The 21,212-nt window shown below is 39.1% G+C and overlaps 1 protein-coding gene across 1 annotated transcript in view; it reads right to left on the reverse strand.

Moving 5' to 3' along the window:
* The window catches only part of CKAP2L (cytoskeleton associated protein 2 like), a 31,166-nt gene that overhangs the window by 2,840 nt on the left and 7,114 nt on the right, over nt 1-21,212 (reverse strand). The window contains exons 4-7 of the mRNA XM_082745440.1: nt 16,090-17,345; nt 12,657-12,864; nt 7,943-8,098; nt 1,353-1,416 (exon numbers count right to left, since the gene is read on the reverse strand). Coding sequence (XP_082601566.1) covers nt 1,353-1,416; nt 7,943-8,098; nt 12,657-12,864; nt 16,090-17,345 — 1,684 coding nt within the window. The remainder of the gene's footprint in view (nt 1-1,352; nt 1,417-7,942; nt 8,099-12,656; nt 12,865-16,089; nt 17,346-21,212) is intronic.

Here is a 21,212-nt window from a genome sequence, read left to right on the forward strand (position 1 = left end):
TCCCACCTCTTATTAGAGGTTCCCTTAGGGACTAATCATTGTTTTTTTTAACCTTATACCATACCTTGGGTCAATTTCTTTGACTCACTAAGGTTAACTCAGTTGACCTTCCAATGCCTTCCTACCCAGAGATGACTATATGATTATTACCTTGGGCAATGGGTGAAAAAAATGTCTTGTTTGAACACAATATACATGATAGCTCAATCACAACAACCAAAAGGAAGGGAAGAAAATTGGATTGAGATAGGCAGATATTGTGGCTGGAGGCTAAGACCCTAAAAGAGGTTGGCCAAGAAGTGGAAAAGGTACAGATTCCTGTTTTTTTCTTACCCCTTTGAAGAATAATGCCATGAATTATAAACAAATATCTGAATAGTAGCATCATTCCCAGTATAAGAGCACCATTGGGCATATCTCCTCTGTGACCTTATTCCCAAAAGTAATAGGTTAGTTAGCTATCATTCCACATGACTTGGTTGTTCTCCAAAGTTCAGTCTGTCTTTTTTTTTTTTTTTTTTTAATATTTTATTTATTTATTTGAAAGACGGAGATCACAAGTAGGCAGAGAGGCAGGCAGAGAGAGAGGAGGAAGAAGCTCCCCGTTGAGCAGAAAGCTCAATGCGGGGCTCAATTCCAGGACCCTGGGATCATGACCTGAGCTGAAGGTAGAGGCTTTAACCCACTGAACCACCCAGGTGCCCCAGTTCAATCTGTCTTAAAGGAGGAACATTTGTCACCTTCTAAGATCAGAAAAATAATCTGTTTTCTTTTCTCAGTGGAGCTTGTTTTTTCTTTCCATTCATATGACAAATATAAGCAATTAGGGGGCCAGTCACTGTATTTGGCACAGTAATTTTCATAGAAGAGTTTTCTAAAGGTTCTAACCAATGATAGCAATGGTTAGCTAAATGAAAACGTTCCTGTGCCAGCTGATTAAAAAAAAAAAAGATTTTATTTATTTGACATAGAGATACAGAGAGACACAAGGAGATGAAGCAGCAAGCAGAGGGAGAGGGAGAAGAAGGCTCTCTGCTGAGCTGGGAGGCCGATGCGGGGCTCGATCCCAGGACCCTGGGATCATGACCTGAGCTGAAGGCAGCTGCTTAACTGACTGAGCCACCCAGGTGCCCCAAGATTTTATTTATTTTTATGAGAGAGAGAGAGACAGAGAGAGAAAGAGAACAGAAGCAGGGGGAAGCAGCAGAGGCAGAAGCAGTCTCCCCCATAGGAAGCAGGGCTTGATCCCAGGACCCTGAGATCATGACCCAAGCCGGAGGCAGAGGCTTAACCCACTGAGTCACCCAGGCGCCCCTAAAGGGAGTGAAATGTAAGTACAAAAATAACAGTACCTTCTGTGGTTCTGTTCTGGTCTTGCAAAATATTAAGAACAACTTCCCGTAACTCTTGTATTGGCTGGAAGAAAGAAAATACATAAACAGTATTAAAAACATTCATGGAGGAAATGATCTAAGGAACTTTGCTTAACATCAAATAAGCTTCTTTTTTTTTTCAGAAAAATGTTTCCTTTTTAAAAATCTCTTATCTGACTACAAATAACATTTAAAATGTTTCAGATTTATAGCTTTATGTAAAAAATGAAGGAACAAAGAAAATGTTGGTTGAATGCTGGCATGCTTTAATGAAGAAATGTGCTTATGGAAAGCTGTCTGTAGTGTCATTTCTTTAAATCAGTTAATTTTCTTATTGACTTACATGATCCCACTGAAGATGTATCCCCACATAAAGATTCTGGCCCAAAGATGTAAAGTTAGTTATACAAAAATGCAGCATACGTTTTTAGTGTTGTCTCTACTGGATTTTTGTTTTTATCATAAAAGTCATATACCTCATTACAGAAAAACTGAACAATAGTGAAACTTAAAAAGAGAAACCACCCGTAATTCAATCACCCAGATACAGCCTTTATTTATTTTTTAAAAAGATTTTATTTATTTATTTGACACAGAGAGACATAGCGAGAGAAGCACAGAAGCAGGGGGAGTGGGAGAGGGAGAAGCAGGCTTCCTGCTGAGCCGGGAGCCTGATGCGGGGCTCAATCCCAGGACCCTGGGATCATGACCTGAGCTGAAGGCAGATGCTTAACGACTGAGCCCCCGAGGCATTCCCCCAAATAGAGCCTTTAGCTAGCATTTTGGATAATTTCCCTAGTCTTTCTGTTCTTTCTTCTTTTATTAAGTAACATAAAAACATAACATTAGACATAACATATAAAATACAATATTAAACATAACATAAAAAACAAAACATTAGAAAAAAGCCATTATTATTAAAAGTACTTTCCTGGTAATATTGAAAAGTACTTTTCTGGGGTACCTGGGTGGCTCAGTGGGTTAAGCCTCTGCCTTTGGCTCAGGCCATGATCTCAGGGTCCTGGGATCAAGCCCTGCTTTGGGCTCTCTGCTCAGCGGGGAGCCTGCTTCCCCTCTCTCTTTCTCTGCCTGCCTCTCTGCCTACTTGAGATCGTTCTCTCTCTGTCAAAAAAATAAAAAAAATCTTAAAAAAATTACTTTTCTGGTAAAATTATCTGAGATAGACTTCCTTTTTCAAAGTATCTAAAGCATTCCATGAAGTAGGACACTATAAGTGAACTGTAATATCTCATAGGAATATTATATTTGGAGCTTGGCCTTTCTCTCTCTTTTAAAGGTTTCATTCATTTATTTGTCACAGAGAGAGAGCACAAGCAAGGAGAGCAGCTGGCAGATGGAGAAGCAGACTCCTGGCTGAGCAGGGAGCCTGATGTGGGACTTGATACCAGGGTCTTGGCATCATGACCTGAGTTGAAGGCAGACATTTAACTAACTGAGCCACCCAGGTGTCTCTCTCTCTCTCTTTTTTAAATATTTCACTCATTTATTTATTTTTCAGAGAGAGAGAGAGCACAAGCAGGGAGAGCAGCAGGCAGAGGGAGAAGCAGATTCCTGAAGGAGCTTGGTCTTTCTGATTTGGGATTCTCTATCAAATAAATGATAGATGTAAACTGACAACAGAACATAAAAGCAAAGCTGTTCATACATTTTCACAAAGTCTAATGTACTTCAAGCTTAAGGGAATGGGAATAAATGCACAGAATACATTGCTAAAAGTCTAAATTATATAAAACATTTATCAAACATATTTTACATTTTTACAGGTTTCTAGTTAAAGACGATGGATTGAATATACATTTATTTCTAATCCCTATGGAAACTCCAGTGAAATGATAATGGGATTAAAGGAGGCAATAACTACAAAGAATAGAGGAAAGAGCAACAAGAGTTGGAAGCTAGAAGGAAGAGATAACCAACTTAACCGACAGGAAAGAGCTGAATCCTAAGATGGCAGTGTGGCTGAGAAACAACATGATTCAACCCCAGGGCCTTTCTGAAAGGCTCAAAAATGAGTGGGGAGGACTTGAGCATCTGTTCAGCACTCAGGCCCCCAAGTCTTTTTTTTTTTTTTTTTAAAGATGTTATTGGGGCACCTGGGTGGCTCAGTGGGTTAAAGTCTCTGCCTTTGGCTCAGGTCATGATCCCAGGGTCCTGGGATTGAGCCCCATGTCAGGCTCTCTGCTCAGTGAGGAGGCTGCTTCCTCCTCTCTCTCTCTCTCTGCCTGCCTCTCTGCCTACTTGTGATCTCTCTCAATAAATAAATAAAATCTTTAAAAAAAAGAGATGTTATTAATTGAGAGAGAGACAGACACAAGCTGGGAAAGAGCTAGAGGCAGAGGGAGAGGGAGAAGCAGACTTCCTGCTGAGTGGGAAGCTCAACGCCAGGCAGAATCCCAGGGTCCTGAGATTGTGACTCAAGCCAAAGTCAGAAGCTTAACCGACTGAGCCACCCAGGTGCCCCTCTAAGTCTTTATCCTAACAGAAAACTGAAGATGTCCGGGGCGCCTGGGTGGTTCAGTGGGTAAAGCCGCTGCCTTCGGCTCAGGTCATGATCTCAGGATCCTGGGATTGAGTCCCGCATCGGGCTCTCTGCTCAGCGGGGAGCCTGCTTCCTCCTCTCTCTCTCTCTGCCTACTTGTGATCTCTCTCTGTCAAATAAATAAATAAATAATCTTTAAAAAAAAAAAAAGAAAACTTAAGATGTATTTTCCAAGTCTCTGGGTAATATCAAGCACTATTGAAGGTGGGGATGCCCACTGAAAAAAAGGGATAAATGAACGTTTCCATGCTGAAGGTTGAGATTCCCAACTCTCTTCTCCCCCACAACACGGGTAACCTGATTTCCAGATCCTTCTTTAGAGAATATGGGCAATTTTAGAGGAAAGATCAGGTATTGAAGGTTCTTCAACTAGTTGGATCAGCCAGATCCCTCTGTGGTAAAACCTCATCTGTGTGTCCAGAGCTTTTTCAATCCACCTCTTTGTATACAGCTCAGTTTTTACTGGCATCTGAGTAAAGCTTTTCATGAACAATAGGAAAGAAAAGAAAAGAAAAGAAAAAACCATCACTACCAACAGCAATAACACAAAACAGAGAAGAAAAGCACTGGAGAAGAAAAACAGGCAGTGCTGATAGAAATGGGAATGTGAGGGTAATGGTGAAAGGTCCCAGAATAATAGGCAAAGATAGTGGTAAAGAGCAACCTGTAGAGACTGAAACTTGTCAGAAAGTTCTGGGAGAAGGGTCAATAAATAAGAAAAAGAAATCGATAAGCTATCTGATGTTTTAAAAGTATTGAGAAATTTTGGACCTCATCAAGATAAAAAGCTCCTGCGCAGCAAAGGAAACAATCAACAAAACTAAAAGGCAACCAATGGAACGTGAGAAGATATTTGCAAATGACATATCTGATAAAGGGTTAGTCTCCAGAATCTAGAAAGAACTCATCAAGGGGCGCTTGGGTGGCTCAGTGGGTTAAAGCCTCTGCCTTCGGCTCAGGTCATGATCCTAGGGTTCTGGGATCCAGCCCCAAATCAGGCTCTTTCCTCCGTGGGGAGCCTGCTTCCTCCTCTCTCTCTCTCTCTCTGCCTGCCTCTCTGCCTGCTTGTGATCTCTGTCACATAAATAAAAAAAATCTTAAAAAAAAAAAAAAGAACTCATCAAAATCAATACGCCCAAAATAAATCATCCAATTAAGAAATGGGCAGAAGACATGAACGGACAGACATTTCTCCAAAGAAGACATATAAATGGCTAAGAGGCACATGAAAAAATGCTCAGCATTACTTGGCATCAGGGAAATACCAACCAAAACCACAAGGAGATACCACTGCCCACCTGTAAAAATAGCTAAAATTAACAACTAAGGAAACAGTAGTTGTTGGCGAAGATGTAAGAAAGGGGAACACTTTTGCATTATTGGTGGAAATGCAAGCGGTAAAGCCACTCTGGGAAATAGTATGGAGAGTCCTCAAAAAGTTAAAGACCCAGAAATTATACTACTGGGTATTTATCCAAAGGATACAAAAATCTGGATTCAAAGGGGCACATGGACCCCAATGTTTATAGTAGCCCTATCTGCAATAGCCAAATTACGGAAAGAACCCAAACGTCCATCAACTTATGAATGGATAAAGAAAATGTGGTGTATATATACACAATGGACTATTACTCAGCCATCAAAAAGAATGAAGTCTTGCCATTTGAAACAACGTGGATGGAACTAGAGTGTATTATGCTAAGCGAAATAAGTCAGCCAGAGAAAGACAAGTATCAATGATTTTAGTCATATGTAGGATTTAAGAAACTAACAGATGAACATAGGAGAACAGATGAAAAAATAAAATAAGATGAAAACAGAGAGGGAGACAAAGCATAAGTGACTCTTAACTATAAAGAATAAACTGAGGGCTGCTGGAGGGGTGGTGGGTGGAGGGATGGGTTAAATGGGTGATGGGCATTAAAGAGGGCACTTGTGGTGAGCACTTTGTGTTACGTGTAAATGATGAATCACTAAGTTCTACTGCTGAAACCAATACTACACTATATGTTAACTAACTTGAATGAAAAAAAAAAAAGAAATATTGAGAAATTTAGATAGAGAAAAGTTTGGAATCAATTATATACTAATAAATACTCAGAAAACTAAGCAAAGGGAAAACAAGACAATAATTAACTTCAGGAAAATTAGAAGATCATGCTTGAAAGGTAAAATAACCTTAGTATCTATTACATGGTTCAATGTATTCATGTATTTCTTACATATTCATAACAATACGAACACAGTATTATTTATAACAACAGTGACCTGGATTTCCATATGACTCTAATGGAAATATGGAAGATGGCAAAATTTGCAGGGTACGTGTCAGAAAGAGGGTTAAATCCTTATCCTGCATAGTTGGAAATCTACAAATCATCTCTAAAACTGAAAAATCAAGAAATAGCAATCTAAGCACACTATCTGAAACTATCCAGGTAAATATGAAAATAATCTGTTTGCTCTGGGAAGTGGGAAATGGGAGGCCTTATGGAAGGAAACTTATTGGATGGTTTTGACTGTTTAAACTATGTGCATCTACAACTCTGATTTTGAACAATGGGAAGAGGTATGGTAGAATAGAAAATGACATGGAAAGTGACATTTAGGTGAAAAGAGTTATGAAACTTGGATGCAGTCTTTGTTAAAAAAAGTCATATGGAGACAGTGGTTTCAGTAAGTATTAGAATTAAATTTTTTTCATGTACTGGCTCTGAATTATTGCTGTGTGAATATTGATATGTTGGGCTTAATGTATCTTTAGTTTTTTTATGATGAGGTATAATTTTTAAAGTACTGCATATTGATGTAAGTTTCCATGCTATTACTTTCTACAAGTGTATATTTCTACGATGAGTGTAAAGTGAGACACATTCATTTAATAAGAACAGTAATTCTATTAGTTTACATGAAACACTATTTCTACTGAATAAATTAGGTTTTTTAAAAAATTAACTTCTTTTCAGCATAACAGAATTCATTGTTTATGCACCACACCCAGTGCTCCATGCCATAAGTGCCCTCTATAATACCCACCACCTGGCTCCCCCAACCTCCCACCCCTCGCCCCTTCAAAACCCTCAGATTGTTTGTCAGAGTCCATAGTCTCTCACGGTTCATCTCCCCTTCCAATTTCCCTCATCTCCCTTTGTCCTCCTTGTTATTTGTTATGCTCTACAAATAAGTGAAACCATATGATAATTGACTCTCTCTGATTGACTTATCTCACTCAGCATAATCTCCTCCAGTCCCGTCCATGTTGCTACAAAAGTTGAGTATTCATCCTTTCTGATAGAGGCATAATACTCCATAGTGTATATGGACCACATCTTCCTTATCCATTCGTCTTGGTTTTTCCACAGTTTGGCAACTTTGGCCATTGCTGCTATAAACATTGGGGTACAGATGGCCCTTCTTTTCACTATATCTGTAACTTTGGGGTAAATACCCAGTAGTGCAATGGCAGGGTCATAGGGAAGTTCTATTTTTAATTTCTTGAGGAATCTCCACACTGTTCTCCAAAGAGGCTGCACCAACTTGCATTCCCACCAACAGTGGAAGAGGGTTCCCCTTTCTCCACATCCCCTCCAACACATGTTGTTTCCTGTCTTGCTAATTTGGTATCTCAATGTGGTTTTAATTTGAATCTCCCTGAGGGCTAGTGATGATGAACATTTTTTCATGTGTCTGATAGCCATTTGTATGTCTTCATTGGAGAAGTGTCTGTTCATATCTTCTGCCCATTTTTTGATATGATTATCTGTTTTGTGTGTGTTGAGTTTGAGTAATTCTTTATAGATCCTGGATATCAACCTTTTGTCTGCACTGTCATTTAGCAAATAAATTTTTAATTAAATGTACATAAAGGACTTGTGCTTCATAATCTATGTATAATTGATGAAGTAAATTAGAAGTTTACAATTACATTGTATGACTGCCATACTGCAAACAACAGACAACTAACATGAGAGAATTTTCTGGAAGTTACCCACCCAAGACAGATACTCACTGTTGCCCCATTTCTAATGGCCTCTTCGTACAGCCCAATAACATCAAAGGGACCTTTACTTGCCAACAACTTTGCTTTACAGATCCAGAATTTAGCAAATTTTTCAACCTCAGGAATACTGGACAATATGGTAAATACTGCATTAGAAGGTACACCCTGTAAAAAAAAAAAATACCCAGAGGTAATTATTACCATTTTGCTGTTATTCTCACATCTAATGTTCATCAGAGCAGTTATGCAGAAATCAGTCTGATTGCTTTTGCTTAATTTCTAAAAAATTCAAATTTACTGAGGTACAGTTTACATATAATAAAATGTATCCATTTAAACAGTGTATTTCAGTAAGTTTTGACACTGGTCATTCAACTTTAAGAGTTACACGAGACCAAATTGTAAAATGTTTTTCACAGCTGAAGGTAAGGAATATGTTTACATTTTTATGCAAAACCAAACCCCAAACCACACCAAACCCCAAACCACACCAAACGGAATCAACATTCATATATTTCTTACATATTCATAATAATGTGAACACTGAATATAGAATTTCCATATGTTTCTAGCAGAAGTATGAAGGATGGCACAGGTAAGCAAGGGTCATGGGGTGTGTATATTTGTGTGTGTTGAAGATCCATGCAGCATATATAAAAAGGACTAATTCTCACAAAAAGTAACTTTAAGATATCCTCACTAATTTGGTCCCCTTCTGGCTTGTATCCAGAGCAGAGAGTGACATGGACCAGGAGGAATATGGGGAGTCACCATGACCAGAAACCCAGATACTGGCACACTCAGCTAAGCAGTGTCTCCCACTCCTCCTGAGAGGGGGAGGCCCCAAAGGTAAGCTCACAGTCAAGAATACTCAATGTCTGAGAAAACCAACATTGCGTGAAAGAGGCATAAATCTCAACAGAATTGAAGAAGAGATCAATGAGCTGAAAATTTGGCTGTGGGATTCTCCCAGAACTCAGTGTGTCAACAGAGAAATGAAGGGTATGAAAGAGAAGTTGAGAGTTCTGGAGGGACTACCTATTAATCAGGAATCCCAACACCCAAATAAGAGATGGAACATTTACCATAACTGATCAGACATGCATTTCAACAAATTCAATCAAGCAGAACACATAACAGGCTACATTTACAATGTAGTATATTTAGAATCTGGAAAAAAAGATAGTCAGGAAAAACAAAACAAAACAGAACTCTACCTGGAAGTTAAAGGATATTCTTCTAAGATAACTTTCAGGTTAAAGAACTCAAAATGGAAATCTCCAACTATTTAGAGATGAACAATAATGAGCGTGCTTGTCAATTATTAACCTCTGTTTTGGGGCACTGGGGCTGAAATTCTGTAAGTCACCCACTGTTTTCACAGCACAGGGTTCTGCCAGTATGGGGAAATAGAGGGAGACTGTGGGCATGGAGAAGAGAGGGATTTCCTCTTTCACCACCCCAGCAATGGTCCTTCACTCTGGCAGCAACAGTAGATTCTAGCCTCTACCTTTTATCCTGGCGCTTACAGATCCTGCCTCACTGTGCTCTCTCAGAGGCAAAAGCACCCAGTGGGTGGCATCCTTTCCTCAAGGTCTGAATTCCCAGCCCTGCTGGGTCCCTCCACCAGTTTTTGGTACAGCATCTTCTAGATAGTATTGCTTCCTTAGAGTTGGAGTTTATTTCTCCTAGTTTCTAGATTCTTTTTTTTTTTTTAAAGATTTTATTTATTTATTTGACAGATAGAGATCACAAGTAGGCAGAGAGGCAGGCAGAGAGAGAAGAGGAAGCAGGCTCCCTGCCAAGCAGAGAGCCCGATGCGGGGCTCGATCCCAGGACCCTGAGATCAGGGCCTGAGCCGAAGGCAGAGGCTTTAACCCACTGAGCCACCCAGGCGCCCCTCCTAGTTTCTAGATTCTAATAACCTCAATCTCTCTTCATTCCCCTTAGCCCAGTGGGTGATAGCTGCTTTCTGAAGTTAGCATCTTTGTTACCTAAGGTTCCCTTTTGCTGTCAGCCCTGTGTGTAGTACCCACATTTCCTCTGATGATCCCTGTACCATTTTTGTGCACTGAGGCTTACAAGGTTCTTTAATGTCCAACAGTCAGCATCTGCTTCTCTTTGTATGTATCAGAGAGTCAGGGTGCCTGGGAATTTTTATCTCCCCAAGGGCAGCCATTAATCAATGATCATGGAGGTATTAATACTATAGGTTCCTTGCCCTGATCAGGATGATTCTGAGAGCTCTGATCCAGTTTCCAGAGTTCCCCTGTGGGATTGTGCCGCAGTTATATTCCATGGATTTTGTTTGATTCCACATCCTTCTTGTTCTCCTTCCCTTCTGGGCCCACATCCCCAATCCTCTCTGTTTTCCCTGGGACCCTCTTCCTAATAAATTACCTTCACACAAATTCTCCTCTTTGGGTTTGCTTCTAGGGAACTTACATAAAACATTGTGAAACACCCTTTACATTACATTCATTCTATTAGAATACCTGATGCAGTTTCTGTTTTTCTGAGTTGACTGACTAATATAGAACCTTACCTAATCAAACATAAAGGATATGACCAAAGCTAAATTCAGAGGCAAATTTATAGCGTTAAAATGTATTTTTAAGAAAATAAGATTGACATAAATGATTTAAGCTTTCAACTAAAAAGTCTAATTAAAAACAATAAACATAAAAACAGATTCAGACATTGATGCAAGAGGAAAAAATAATTAAAACCGCAGAGATGGCTGTTTAAAAAGATTGATAGAGAAATCTTTAAATAAAAGGCACAGAATCACTAAAATACAAAACAAAATACAAAACCCCAATAGAACAATGGTCACAGAAAAAATAGAAAAGATATACCCAAAACTATGGTCCATAGTCTAGATGACTTTATGAGCAAGTTCTTATTAAAGCTTCAGAGAAAAAATAATTCTCATGTTGTATAAACTATTTTCAGAGTACAAGGGAAGAGGAAAATGCCCAACTTAACTATCAGGGCGAGCTTAATACTAATATTAGGGAAATACAAGAAAAGACAACAAAAGAGCATATATAAAAATCTGAAATAAAATAATTGCAACTCACAAAAATATATACTTCTTTTTTCTATGTGCCTACCCACGTGGTATGTACATGCATAAAAGCTGTTTGGATGGATAATTGGCAATAGTGGTCAGGTCTAGGGAGAAGCCTGGGATGCATAATTGGTGTGTGTGCATGCATGCACAGATGTGCTTGGTGGGGAGATCTTGTCATTTTCTCTTTGAAATGTTTTAAATTTTATTATTATTATTATTATTATTATTATTATTATTATTATTATTATTAGAGGGAGGGAGGGGCAGAGGGAGCCAGAGAATTTTAAGCAGGCTCTGTGCTCAGGCATTGTGCAAAGCTAGGCATGGGGCTCAGTCTCATGACCCTGAGATCATGATCTGAGTTGAAATCGAGAGTCCTGATGGTTAACCAACTGAGCCACCCAATTGTCCCTGAATATTTTTAATAATAAGAATGTATTCATGGGGGTGCCTGGGTGGCTCAGTCCATTAAGCGTCTGCCTTTGGCTCAGGTCATGATCCCAGGTTTCTGGGATTCGGTCCCACATTGGGTTCCCTGGCCAGTGGGGAGTCTGCTTCTCCTTCTCCTTCTGTAGCTCCCTCTGCTTCTCTCTCTGTGCCAAATAAATAAATAAAATCTAAAACAAAAATTGTTAAAGAGTGTATTCATGCATTTTCTTTAATACAATGAAAATAAAAGAAAGAGCAACAACAAAAAAAGAACTGAACTTTAGTTCTATCAAGGGGAAATAATTAATGTTTAACTAAATTTTGTGAAAAAATTGCCTGGAATAGAGCTACATTGAAGGTTTCCTTTTTCTGTTGCTGTCCAATGCCATCAGCCAAAGGACAGAATTTGGTTTGCTTCAGGCAAGGACATTAGTATAGATGTCTACCCAATTGTTTTTAATTAATATATTTTTCCTTCAAGGCATCTCCTAGGGATCATAGCCTTTGCTTTACCATCTCCTTTATCCTTATCTGCAGAATCCAAGATATAATTTAGCTGCCAATTATAGCTACCCAAAGTCATCAGGATAACCAAATTTTATACATGATCTTGCCTTTGACTTCAGCTTCATATCACTCCTTGACCTTGATGCCTAAGGAAGGCAAAATTCCTTTTGGATCCCTTGAGAGGCAGACTGCTTGGATTAGTTTTCCAATTTCTTTGTGCCTCAGTTTCATTTGTAAAGTGGGCATGGTAATAGTTGTTATTGATAATTGTACGAGATCATGTAAATAAAGTGTTAGAACAGTGTCTGGCATATAAGAACCTTTATTTAAGTGCATGCCATTATTATTATTGCTATTCTATATTTAAAAAAGCAGATGAATTTCTGCCAAGACCAGGGTTGTCTCTCTTACACTATATTTAAGAAAAATATTTAAAAACTGTAAAGTTCGGGGTGCCTAGGTGGCTCAGTGGGTTGGGCCTCTGCATTCGGCTCAGGTCATGGTCTCAGGGTCCTGGGATTGAGCCCTGCATCGGGCTCTCAGCTCAGCGGGGAGCCTGCTTCCCTCTCTCTCTCTGCCTGCCTCTCTGCCTACTTGTGATCTCTCTCTCAAATAAATAAATAAAATCTTAAAAAAAAAAGAAAACTTAAAAACAAAACAAAACTATAAAGTTCTAGGCCAAAGCTTTGGGAACTTATCCTCCTTACTCACCTCCTCAATGAGTTGCAGACATTGTGTTAGGGTGCTGTTAATTTTGTTGGACAGTTCAAGTTGTGCTTTCTTTTCTTCTTCTTCTTCTTCCATACTCTTCCAGAATGAAATATTCATTTCCTCTATTATTTTTCTTTTTGTTTTAAGTTCCATAGGAGGCCGCTTATAGATTTTCCCCTTAGATTTCTGCCATTCTTCCAGTTGTTTCCTGTTATAAAATTAAGAGTTGGGGGATGGGAAAATGCTTTAGGTTTCTTTTTGTATGTAAGTCACACTTTCAAAGTATAAGATATACATAGATTGAGTACCACTAAATGCCTTCAACTACACACAAAGTCAGGAGAATGGAGTTAAAAACAATTTACAAATGGGTAATCGCCACAATGGTTGCTCCTATCCTTCAGAAGGCAGATTGCAGAGGGATTACTAGGATGTCACTCTTCAAATGCCTTGACTTCATGATTATTCTTCATTATTTTTCTCTAAAAATTTTTATTTCACCTGTATATTACTTCTGGCATTTGCTTTCCTAAAATATCCCTCCACCTCTGAGATCACAAACTCAGCACTCCATTTCTCTTACCATAAGCTCTCTATCTGCCACTCAACCAGACCCCCCAAACCTGCATTCTGCCCTTAATAGGGTCTTGGCCAGAGTTACCCACTTTTCCCGGTTCATTAGCACTCTCCTGGCCACACATGACCACCTTTCTTCCTAAAAAAGATCAATAACTTCAGGAATCATAAGTAGCTAGTCTCTGATGGTGGCCAAATCTTAATCCTCACTCTCCTCCACCCGCTCCTGCTTCTAAGCAGTCAACAGGTTACTGTTGGAAGAAGTACCAAGACCCATAGACTCAAGCATGTGAATGTAGGCTCTTCAGCTTCTTTAAATTACTACATGTTTATAACTCACAGATGTACATTTCAAGCCAGATTTTCCCCTAGAGCCCCAAACTTTATAAAACCCACTGCCTAGTTGGTGTTTTTAAATTTGATGTTTGACAGTCACTTCAAATTTAATGCTCTCTAAAATAAAGGTCTTGATGTTCATCTCCAAACCTGTTCCCAAATAACCTATATTGGTATATAGTACCCCAGTCTACCCAGTTGCTGGGACCTAGAATGAGGGGTTGTCTTTACATAGTTCTTTCTTTCTCTCACATCTGACACAACATTGTACAGCCAGTAGGCTTCTTATCTCTACTACCATGACCCGAGTCTGTATCATTGTCACCTTCTTCCTGAAATGCTGTAGCAACTTCCTTCCTAACTCATGTCCTTGCTTCCACGCTCACCCTCAACAAATTCATCATGTGCCCAGTAGCCAAAGTAGTTTTTAAAGTGTAGACAGACCATGTCACTGCTCATACCCCTTTCCCTCTTACTCTATCCCCACCAGGAGCTTTGATGTTCCTTCAGTTACTTGACCCACCCTCATTCCTGTCTCAAGGTCTTGAATTATCATCTTCATTCAGTCCTCTGCTCAAATGACACCTCTTAGAAGAGATAATTATGTGTATTATTTAATTTCATCAATGTGTTGATTTTCTGTCTTCTCCACTAGAATGCAAGTTCTATGAAGGCAGACACCTTGGATGTGCCAGTGCCTAGCTCAGTGTCTAGAACCCACAAGTGTTCAGTAACATATAGCAAAATTCACCTTTTTTGGGAAGTGTATGGTTCTGGGAGATTTGACAAATTCACAAAATCATGTCACCCGAACTATAATATAATCCCTTCAAAAATTCCTTCATGCTTCTTGGTAGTCAACCCTTCTCATCCTCAGCTGCCGGTGATCACCGATCTGTTTTCTGACCTTATGGTTTTGCTCCTTCCAGAATGTCAATAACTAATTAACTCTTGTTTCTCTCCTTGACTCCAGAGCATAATCCATAGTGCTTATTTCAGCCCCAAGTGCCCCAACTCCTTCACCCTCATGGTAACCACCTGCTTAATGACAGAAGTTGAGATGTCTGGCATGTGTTTCCTCTATGTTCCTGACATTCTTGCTCTCTCAGACTTCCTTCCAATCATAAATGAAGGGGAAACTTAACTTTTTCTAAGCCAACTTATTCCCAGGACCTCAGTGCTGTGATTTTATTATTCCAATACTTTCCACATAGACACCAGAAAAAAAGCTCCATGAAGTTAGAGTGTGACTGTGTGCTCTCACCACTGTATCTCCCAGGAGCCCAACACTCTGTAGGTGTTGAAGGAACACTCAAGCAATGAGTGAGTGGTCTGTCCTGCTCCAGACTCATCTTGTGTAATCAAACACAGACTGCACACCCCACACTGTCTTAAAGACCCAACATCTGTTATCTGGTCTAGACTGTGGGCTCCAGGGGGAGGGACTCTGATTTCCTCATTCACCAGCTTGGAGTCTTTATACTCAGTTTTCTTTTTGCTCAGAAGGCTCATCCTTCTTTTTGTCACTATCCTTTTCCTAGATCACATGTCACTGTTGAAAGTACCTCCTTGATCCTTCTATCTAAAGAAGTCAGCTCAAAAAAAAAAAAAAAAAAAAAGTCAGTTCAGCCTTTCTCTCTCAATCACATCACCCTAAATTAAGCTGTTTGTTTTCTGTTTCTTTGGGAGGGCAGAGAACTTGGTGGTAGTATTCAGGGCTATATTCAGAGAATAAACCCTGCCCTCTCTTCATCCTGTTATACCTTGTATACCTTCTACCTACCATCTAATTTTACATGTTCCTTTAGCCCTTGTCAGGAATCTCCTTAGTTTCTAGCCCACCCAAGTGTATAAAGGTGCTTCTCCTGGGAGGTTCATCACACTGTGACTCTATCTAGTCCAGTGAAGACAGTGTGAAGATTTTTGGCTTGGTTTCCAGCTACATGTATGTTAATGTGAACCTCCAGCACCCTGAGATCCCCATTTCTACTGTCTGAACTCTGGGTGTGAACTCGCTGCTCCTCTTTGTCTTAGCTTACCTTTCAAAACTTGGCCTGCTCACACTCATGGAGGTTTCCTGTTCTTTCTTCCCTGATAACGCTCCTGGATGTAGCCACTGGTCTGCTTAACAAGGGACTACCAACTCCCCACTTCCTAGCTATATAAAACCACTACTCTGGCTCTTCCCACTCCGCCCTCTTACACTGTTGTTCAGTTCCTGCAAGGTACTTCTTGAACGAGTAGCCTGCTTCTACAACCCCTATGTCTTAATCAAACATTCTGTTTCAATTTTGTTTTAAAAAATAATTTCAAGCATACAGAAAATTACAGGGAATAATTTATAACACACATATGTCCCACCTAGCTCTATCAAGTCAATATTTGTTATACTTGCTTCCAATCTTCTTTCTTTCAGGGTTGTAGCTAAAAATCACTCAGAAGCCCTTATTTATGGCCTGAATATTTCTGATGGTCAATTGCCTAATCTTAAATTGCAAAATTATGGAATTAAGCAAAGTACCTTCGATCCTCTGCTGTGATCTTCTTCTTAATATTTGGATTAGTCTGGGTCTCATTTGGGACTCTTCCTCCACTTATGGTTTTGTTACCAGCTTGAGTTTTGGGAGCTGTTTTATTGAGAAAATGGTTCTGGGGAAGAGTCTTTTTCAACTTGGAGTCCAAAGTCTGTGCTTTTTGTTGATAGCTGTTGCTGCATTTATTCCTATTGGTTCTATTTGTTGTTATGTTAGGGGTACTTGGGATGACCGAATTAAAACTGCCAACTGCCAAATTAGGCCTTTGGCTTATGGCTCTTGAATTTTGCAGTGCACATGATGTCTGAGTTCTAAAACAAGGTCGGGTGGATTTCTGATCTTGCTTAATGTTTGGATGTCTGTTATTAAAGCCTCCCTGAAGCACAGTAGGGCATGTCCAGGATTTGGTTTGTTTTATTTTCTGTTCAGTAACAATGTGTGATTTAAACTTAGTTTCATTTGGTCTTTCATATTTATCTCTATTAACCTTTATATCCTTTATGTCCTTGACCACTGGTTTATTTGGTGCCTGAGTTCTACTAAGGATCTGAACATTGTGAGAGGGAACTGTCTTTGGGATTTTTTCTCCTGGTCTGGCAAGATTTGTTCCTCTAGAGAGTTGCTGTGATTTTACTGGTGGTATCCTAATTTGTGTTTTTCCAACAAATTGTTTATTAACTCTGTCTTTCAGAACAGCACTATTCCCGGAACTTTTGCCCAAGGCTTGTTTGGGAGCCAAACTGCTCTTGATTTGATTATAAGAGTTAGTCTTTGGTTTACTTATTCTCCATAATTCAGGATTTGACTTCCTTTCAGAGTCTGGTAAGGTTTGAGGCAAGTTCTCTTTGTTCATCTCTTTTAGACAGCTATCCAGGGGTTCATGTTCAATATGGTTATTGTCCACAGAGTCTGAACATTTAGTAGTTCCTTGATCTGCTACCTGCTGCTTTGCAGTTTTCAATTCTTGCACATTAAGTGAACCTATAGTTTTTCTAGATAATTCTCCAGTAGTGAATGACCCAGCTTTATGCTGTGGTTGATGACTGCTGGAAGGCTTGCAGTTTGAATTAGAAGAAACACATCCTGAAGTCAGCCTTTTACCCAGAAGTTTTGGTGCCTCCAACTTTGGGTTCTGGGGTCCTGTATTATTGGCAGGTCTGGGTTGGAGTTTAATGCTGATGGGTCTTGTACCTTTGGTAGGCAAAGCAACACGATTGGTAACATCTTTTTTGGGTATAATATGCTAAAAGGACAAAGAGACACATCAAAAAAATAAATTCATAACAATAACTCAGTTTTAAAAACAAAAAAAATTAGTAAAAAACCTAAAAAATTAGTTATTCAGAATTTCATTTAAGACAGCTAAATCTGAGAAAATAAAGGCATGAGTTGGGGGAGGGGCAGAGGGAGAGGGAGAAAATCTTAAGCAGACTCCCCACTGAGTGCAGAGCATAGAGACCCATGAGGGGTTCGACCTGCAGCTTTATAAGGGACTCGATCTCATGACCCTGAGATCAAGACCTAAGCTGAAACCAAGAGTCAAGATGCTCAACCAATGGAGCCATTTGGTGTTGTGTCCCTATAAGGTCTTTATAATTTGAGCTTTCACTAGAAATATACCAGAATATTTTAGCTTGATAGAATTAAGCAGAGATGCAGTGAACACACAAAAATTACATTTAAAAAATAAAATTTGCCTCAGTTGAACAAGTATTTGCTGAATGCCCCCATTATGTCCCAAATGAAGTGTCCTTCTAGGGACTCTGGAAAGATACATACATAATAAACTAATGTTAGGGTACCTCCCAAGTTCTTCCTAGTAGTACTGTGTATTGCTACACTATTTTTTTTTTTTTAAACAACACTGCTTTTGTAAAGGTCACAGGGTCACTCAAGAACCTTTGTCTCATCCCTGGAGATCAGTGGCAAGGATAGGTGGTAGGTGCTGGGAGACCTGAGATACTCTGGAATCGTTTTCAATGAAGTTTTGCATTTCAGTAGAAAGTTAGTTATACTTGTAAAGTCAGGACAGGGTTTTAAGGTTAGATTCTACATTATCAACAAGTAAATGTTTCATTCATGTGATTTAATCTTGGATAAGAAAGGTAGGACTAGGTTATAGAGAATTTTAAAAAAACTAGGGATAGGAGTTTATTTAGTTTTTAAAAAATTTTTAAGCAGTTCTTTATTTTTTTAAAGATTTTACTTATTTATTTGATGGAGAGATCACAAGTAGGCAGGCAGAGAGAGAGGGGTAAGCAGGCTCCCTGCTCAGCAGGGATGAAGGGTTCGATCCCGGGACCCTGAGATCATGACCTGAACTTAACACAGAGGCTTAACCCACTGAGCCACCCAGGTGCCAGGGGATGGGAGATTAGAATTGATACAGTAAATAATTGGAGCAATTGTGGATTCCAGAGCATTTGCACTAAAAACAAGTTTCAGAAAGGAGAATTTGGCAGAGATTTGTAGATTATATGTCTCCAGGGGAAGATATGGGAGTGCTAGAATTACCACTCTTTACTTTTGATTTGGTAATATTGTTGAGAAAAACTTTGTGAATGTTTAAAGAAAGTCTGTAACCAAAACCACTTGGCATTAAGGACAAAGAGATGTCCGCTCTAGAATGGTATGCGAATGGTGGTGTTGCTGGTCATGGTATAGGGGAGGGTTGGAAGTGGGAGGCAGGGAGATGGATGGATAACCACATGGCTATAGGGGGTTATTGCTTGAGTCCCAATGTTTACATCTACCTCTCACCACTCTATTATTGCTTACTGAAGAGGCAGGGATGATGGTATCAAAGTTTCCAAACATGTCTAACATGTGCTATTCCTTAGTTGTTGTTGTTGTTGTTTAAAGATTTTATTTATTTATTTGTCAGAGAGTGCACAAGCAGGGGGAGCAGCAGGCAGAGGGAAAAGCAGGCTCCCCGCTGATTAAGGAGCCACATGTGGGACTCAATCCCAGGACTCAAGGATCATGACCTGAGCTGAAGGCAGACATTGAACTCACTGAGCCACCCAGGCATCCTTAGGCGTTCTTCTTCTTTTCCTTTTTTAAAAAATTGAAATATAATTTGTATCACAAAGAATTCCCCATTTTAAAGTTTGTAATTCAGTGGGTTTTAGTATATTCACAGGGTTGTATAACCATTGCCACTCTCTCGTTCCAGAATATTTTCATCACCCCAGAAAGAAATCCCATACCTGTTAGAAGGCATTCCTCATTTCCCTGTCCCCACAAATAGTGGCAACCACTAATCTACTTTCTGCCTCTACCAATTTGCCTAGTCTGGACATTTTGTGTAAATGGCGTCATACAATATGTGGCCCTCTGTGTCTGGCTTCTTTCACTTAGCAGAATGTTCTTGAGGTTCACCCATATTGTAGCATGTGTCAGTCTTCACCACTAATTTTCAATAAAAAACTTTATTTTTAAGAACAGTTTTAGGTTCAAAACAAACTTGAGTGATAAGTGCAGAGAATTCTCCTATACTCCTTGTTTGCACACATGCACTGCATTACTTTTAATGGCTGAATAAATATTTTATTTCATGGATATACCACATTTTCGTTATTCCCTCATTGGCTGATGGACATTTAGGTTGTTTACACTTTTTAGTTATTATGAATAATGTTGCTGTGAACATTTGTTATCAGCTTTTTGTGAGCATGTTTTCAGTTCTCTTGGATATATACATAGGAGTAGAATTGCTAGGTCATATGGTAACTCTGTTTAAATTCTGAGGACCTGCTAAACTGTTTCCCAAAGTGGCTGCCGCATTTTACTTTCCCGCCAACATTGTATAAAAGTTCTAATTTCTCCATATCCTCCCCAATCCTTGTTATCTGTCTTTTTTTTATTATAACCATCCTAGTGGGTGTGAAGTAGTATTTCATTGTGGTTTTTATTTGCATTTCTCTGATGGGTAATGATATGGAACATCTTTTCATCTCTTCTTGGCCATTTGTATATCTCCTTTGGAGAAAGGTCTATATAGATCTTTTGTCCATTTTATTATTATTATTATTTTCTTTTGTCCATTTTAATTATTTGTCTTTTTAATTGCTGACCTGCAAGAGCTCTTTATATATCCTGGATAGTAGGTCCTTATCATATATGACTTGCAAATATTTTCTCTTTTGTTCAGTTTTTATATCTTTATTTGAGATCAGCCTGACCTTGCTAATTTATTGTAAGTGGTAGAACTGGTTCTGCAGTTTTAAGTATTACATTGAGAGAAAATCTAGACTTAGAAGAGCCATCAGGCTAATAGAATAGTCTGCAATCAATATGCAAATACAGAGAATTAAGGCTGAAATTTTATTATTATTATTATTTTAAGATTTTATTTTTAGGTAATCTCTGCACCCAACATGGGGCTTGAACCTACAACCCTGAGATCAAGGTTGCCCCTGAGCCATATCCAGGTGCCCCCAAGACTGGAATTGAGCCCCTCCATTTGAGAGGGAAAGCGAGCTGCCGAAGGTCAGGCAGGGTATTAGGGGCAGGGTTGAAGGTGGAACTTCAGTCTCTAACTCTTGTTCTCTGATGACTCACTGCAGAATTGATGGATCAAACTGATTAAAAAAAAAAATCAAAGACTGTAGAAGAGGGAACAATTGATCTAAACTGAATTTGGTTGCTTTATTTTGGACATATGAAGCCAGGGGAGAGAGAAAATGCACAAAGGATATGACGAGGGTTTATATTACAGCAGGTTTACTGAATATATGCTAGGCACTGTGCTAGACTCTAAGGGCATGCAAGATGAGAAGGGAAGATACTTACCCCTGAGGAGCACTAATAGAAAAGATATATGCACAAAAAAATTATGATATGATGAAATGAGGGCTGTAGTAAGGCTGAAAGAGATTGCAAAGCTCATCTTATCAGTGTTTTTCAAGCACTTTTGTTCATATATGTCCAAAATAACTTTGACAAACCCTGTGCCTTTTCATACTTTTTAAAGTTAAGATTTAAAGTAAAGTTTTTCATTGTTAGTTTAAATTAGTTGTAAAGGATGTAATTTCAGGCACAGTGTAAATATTGGCATTTTAAGATAAATGAAATTTGACACTCACCATAATTCATTTAGAAAACCATA

The sequence above is a fragment of the Mustela nivalis genome (genome assembly GCF_964662115.1).
Source record: "Mustela nivalis genome assembly, chromosome: 8".
Classification (NCBI taxonomy): Eukaryota; Metazoa; Chordata; class Mammalia; order Carnivora; family Mustelidae; genus Mustela; species Mustela nivalis.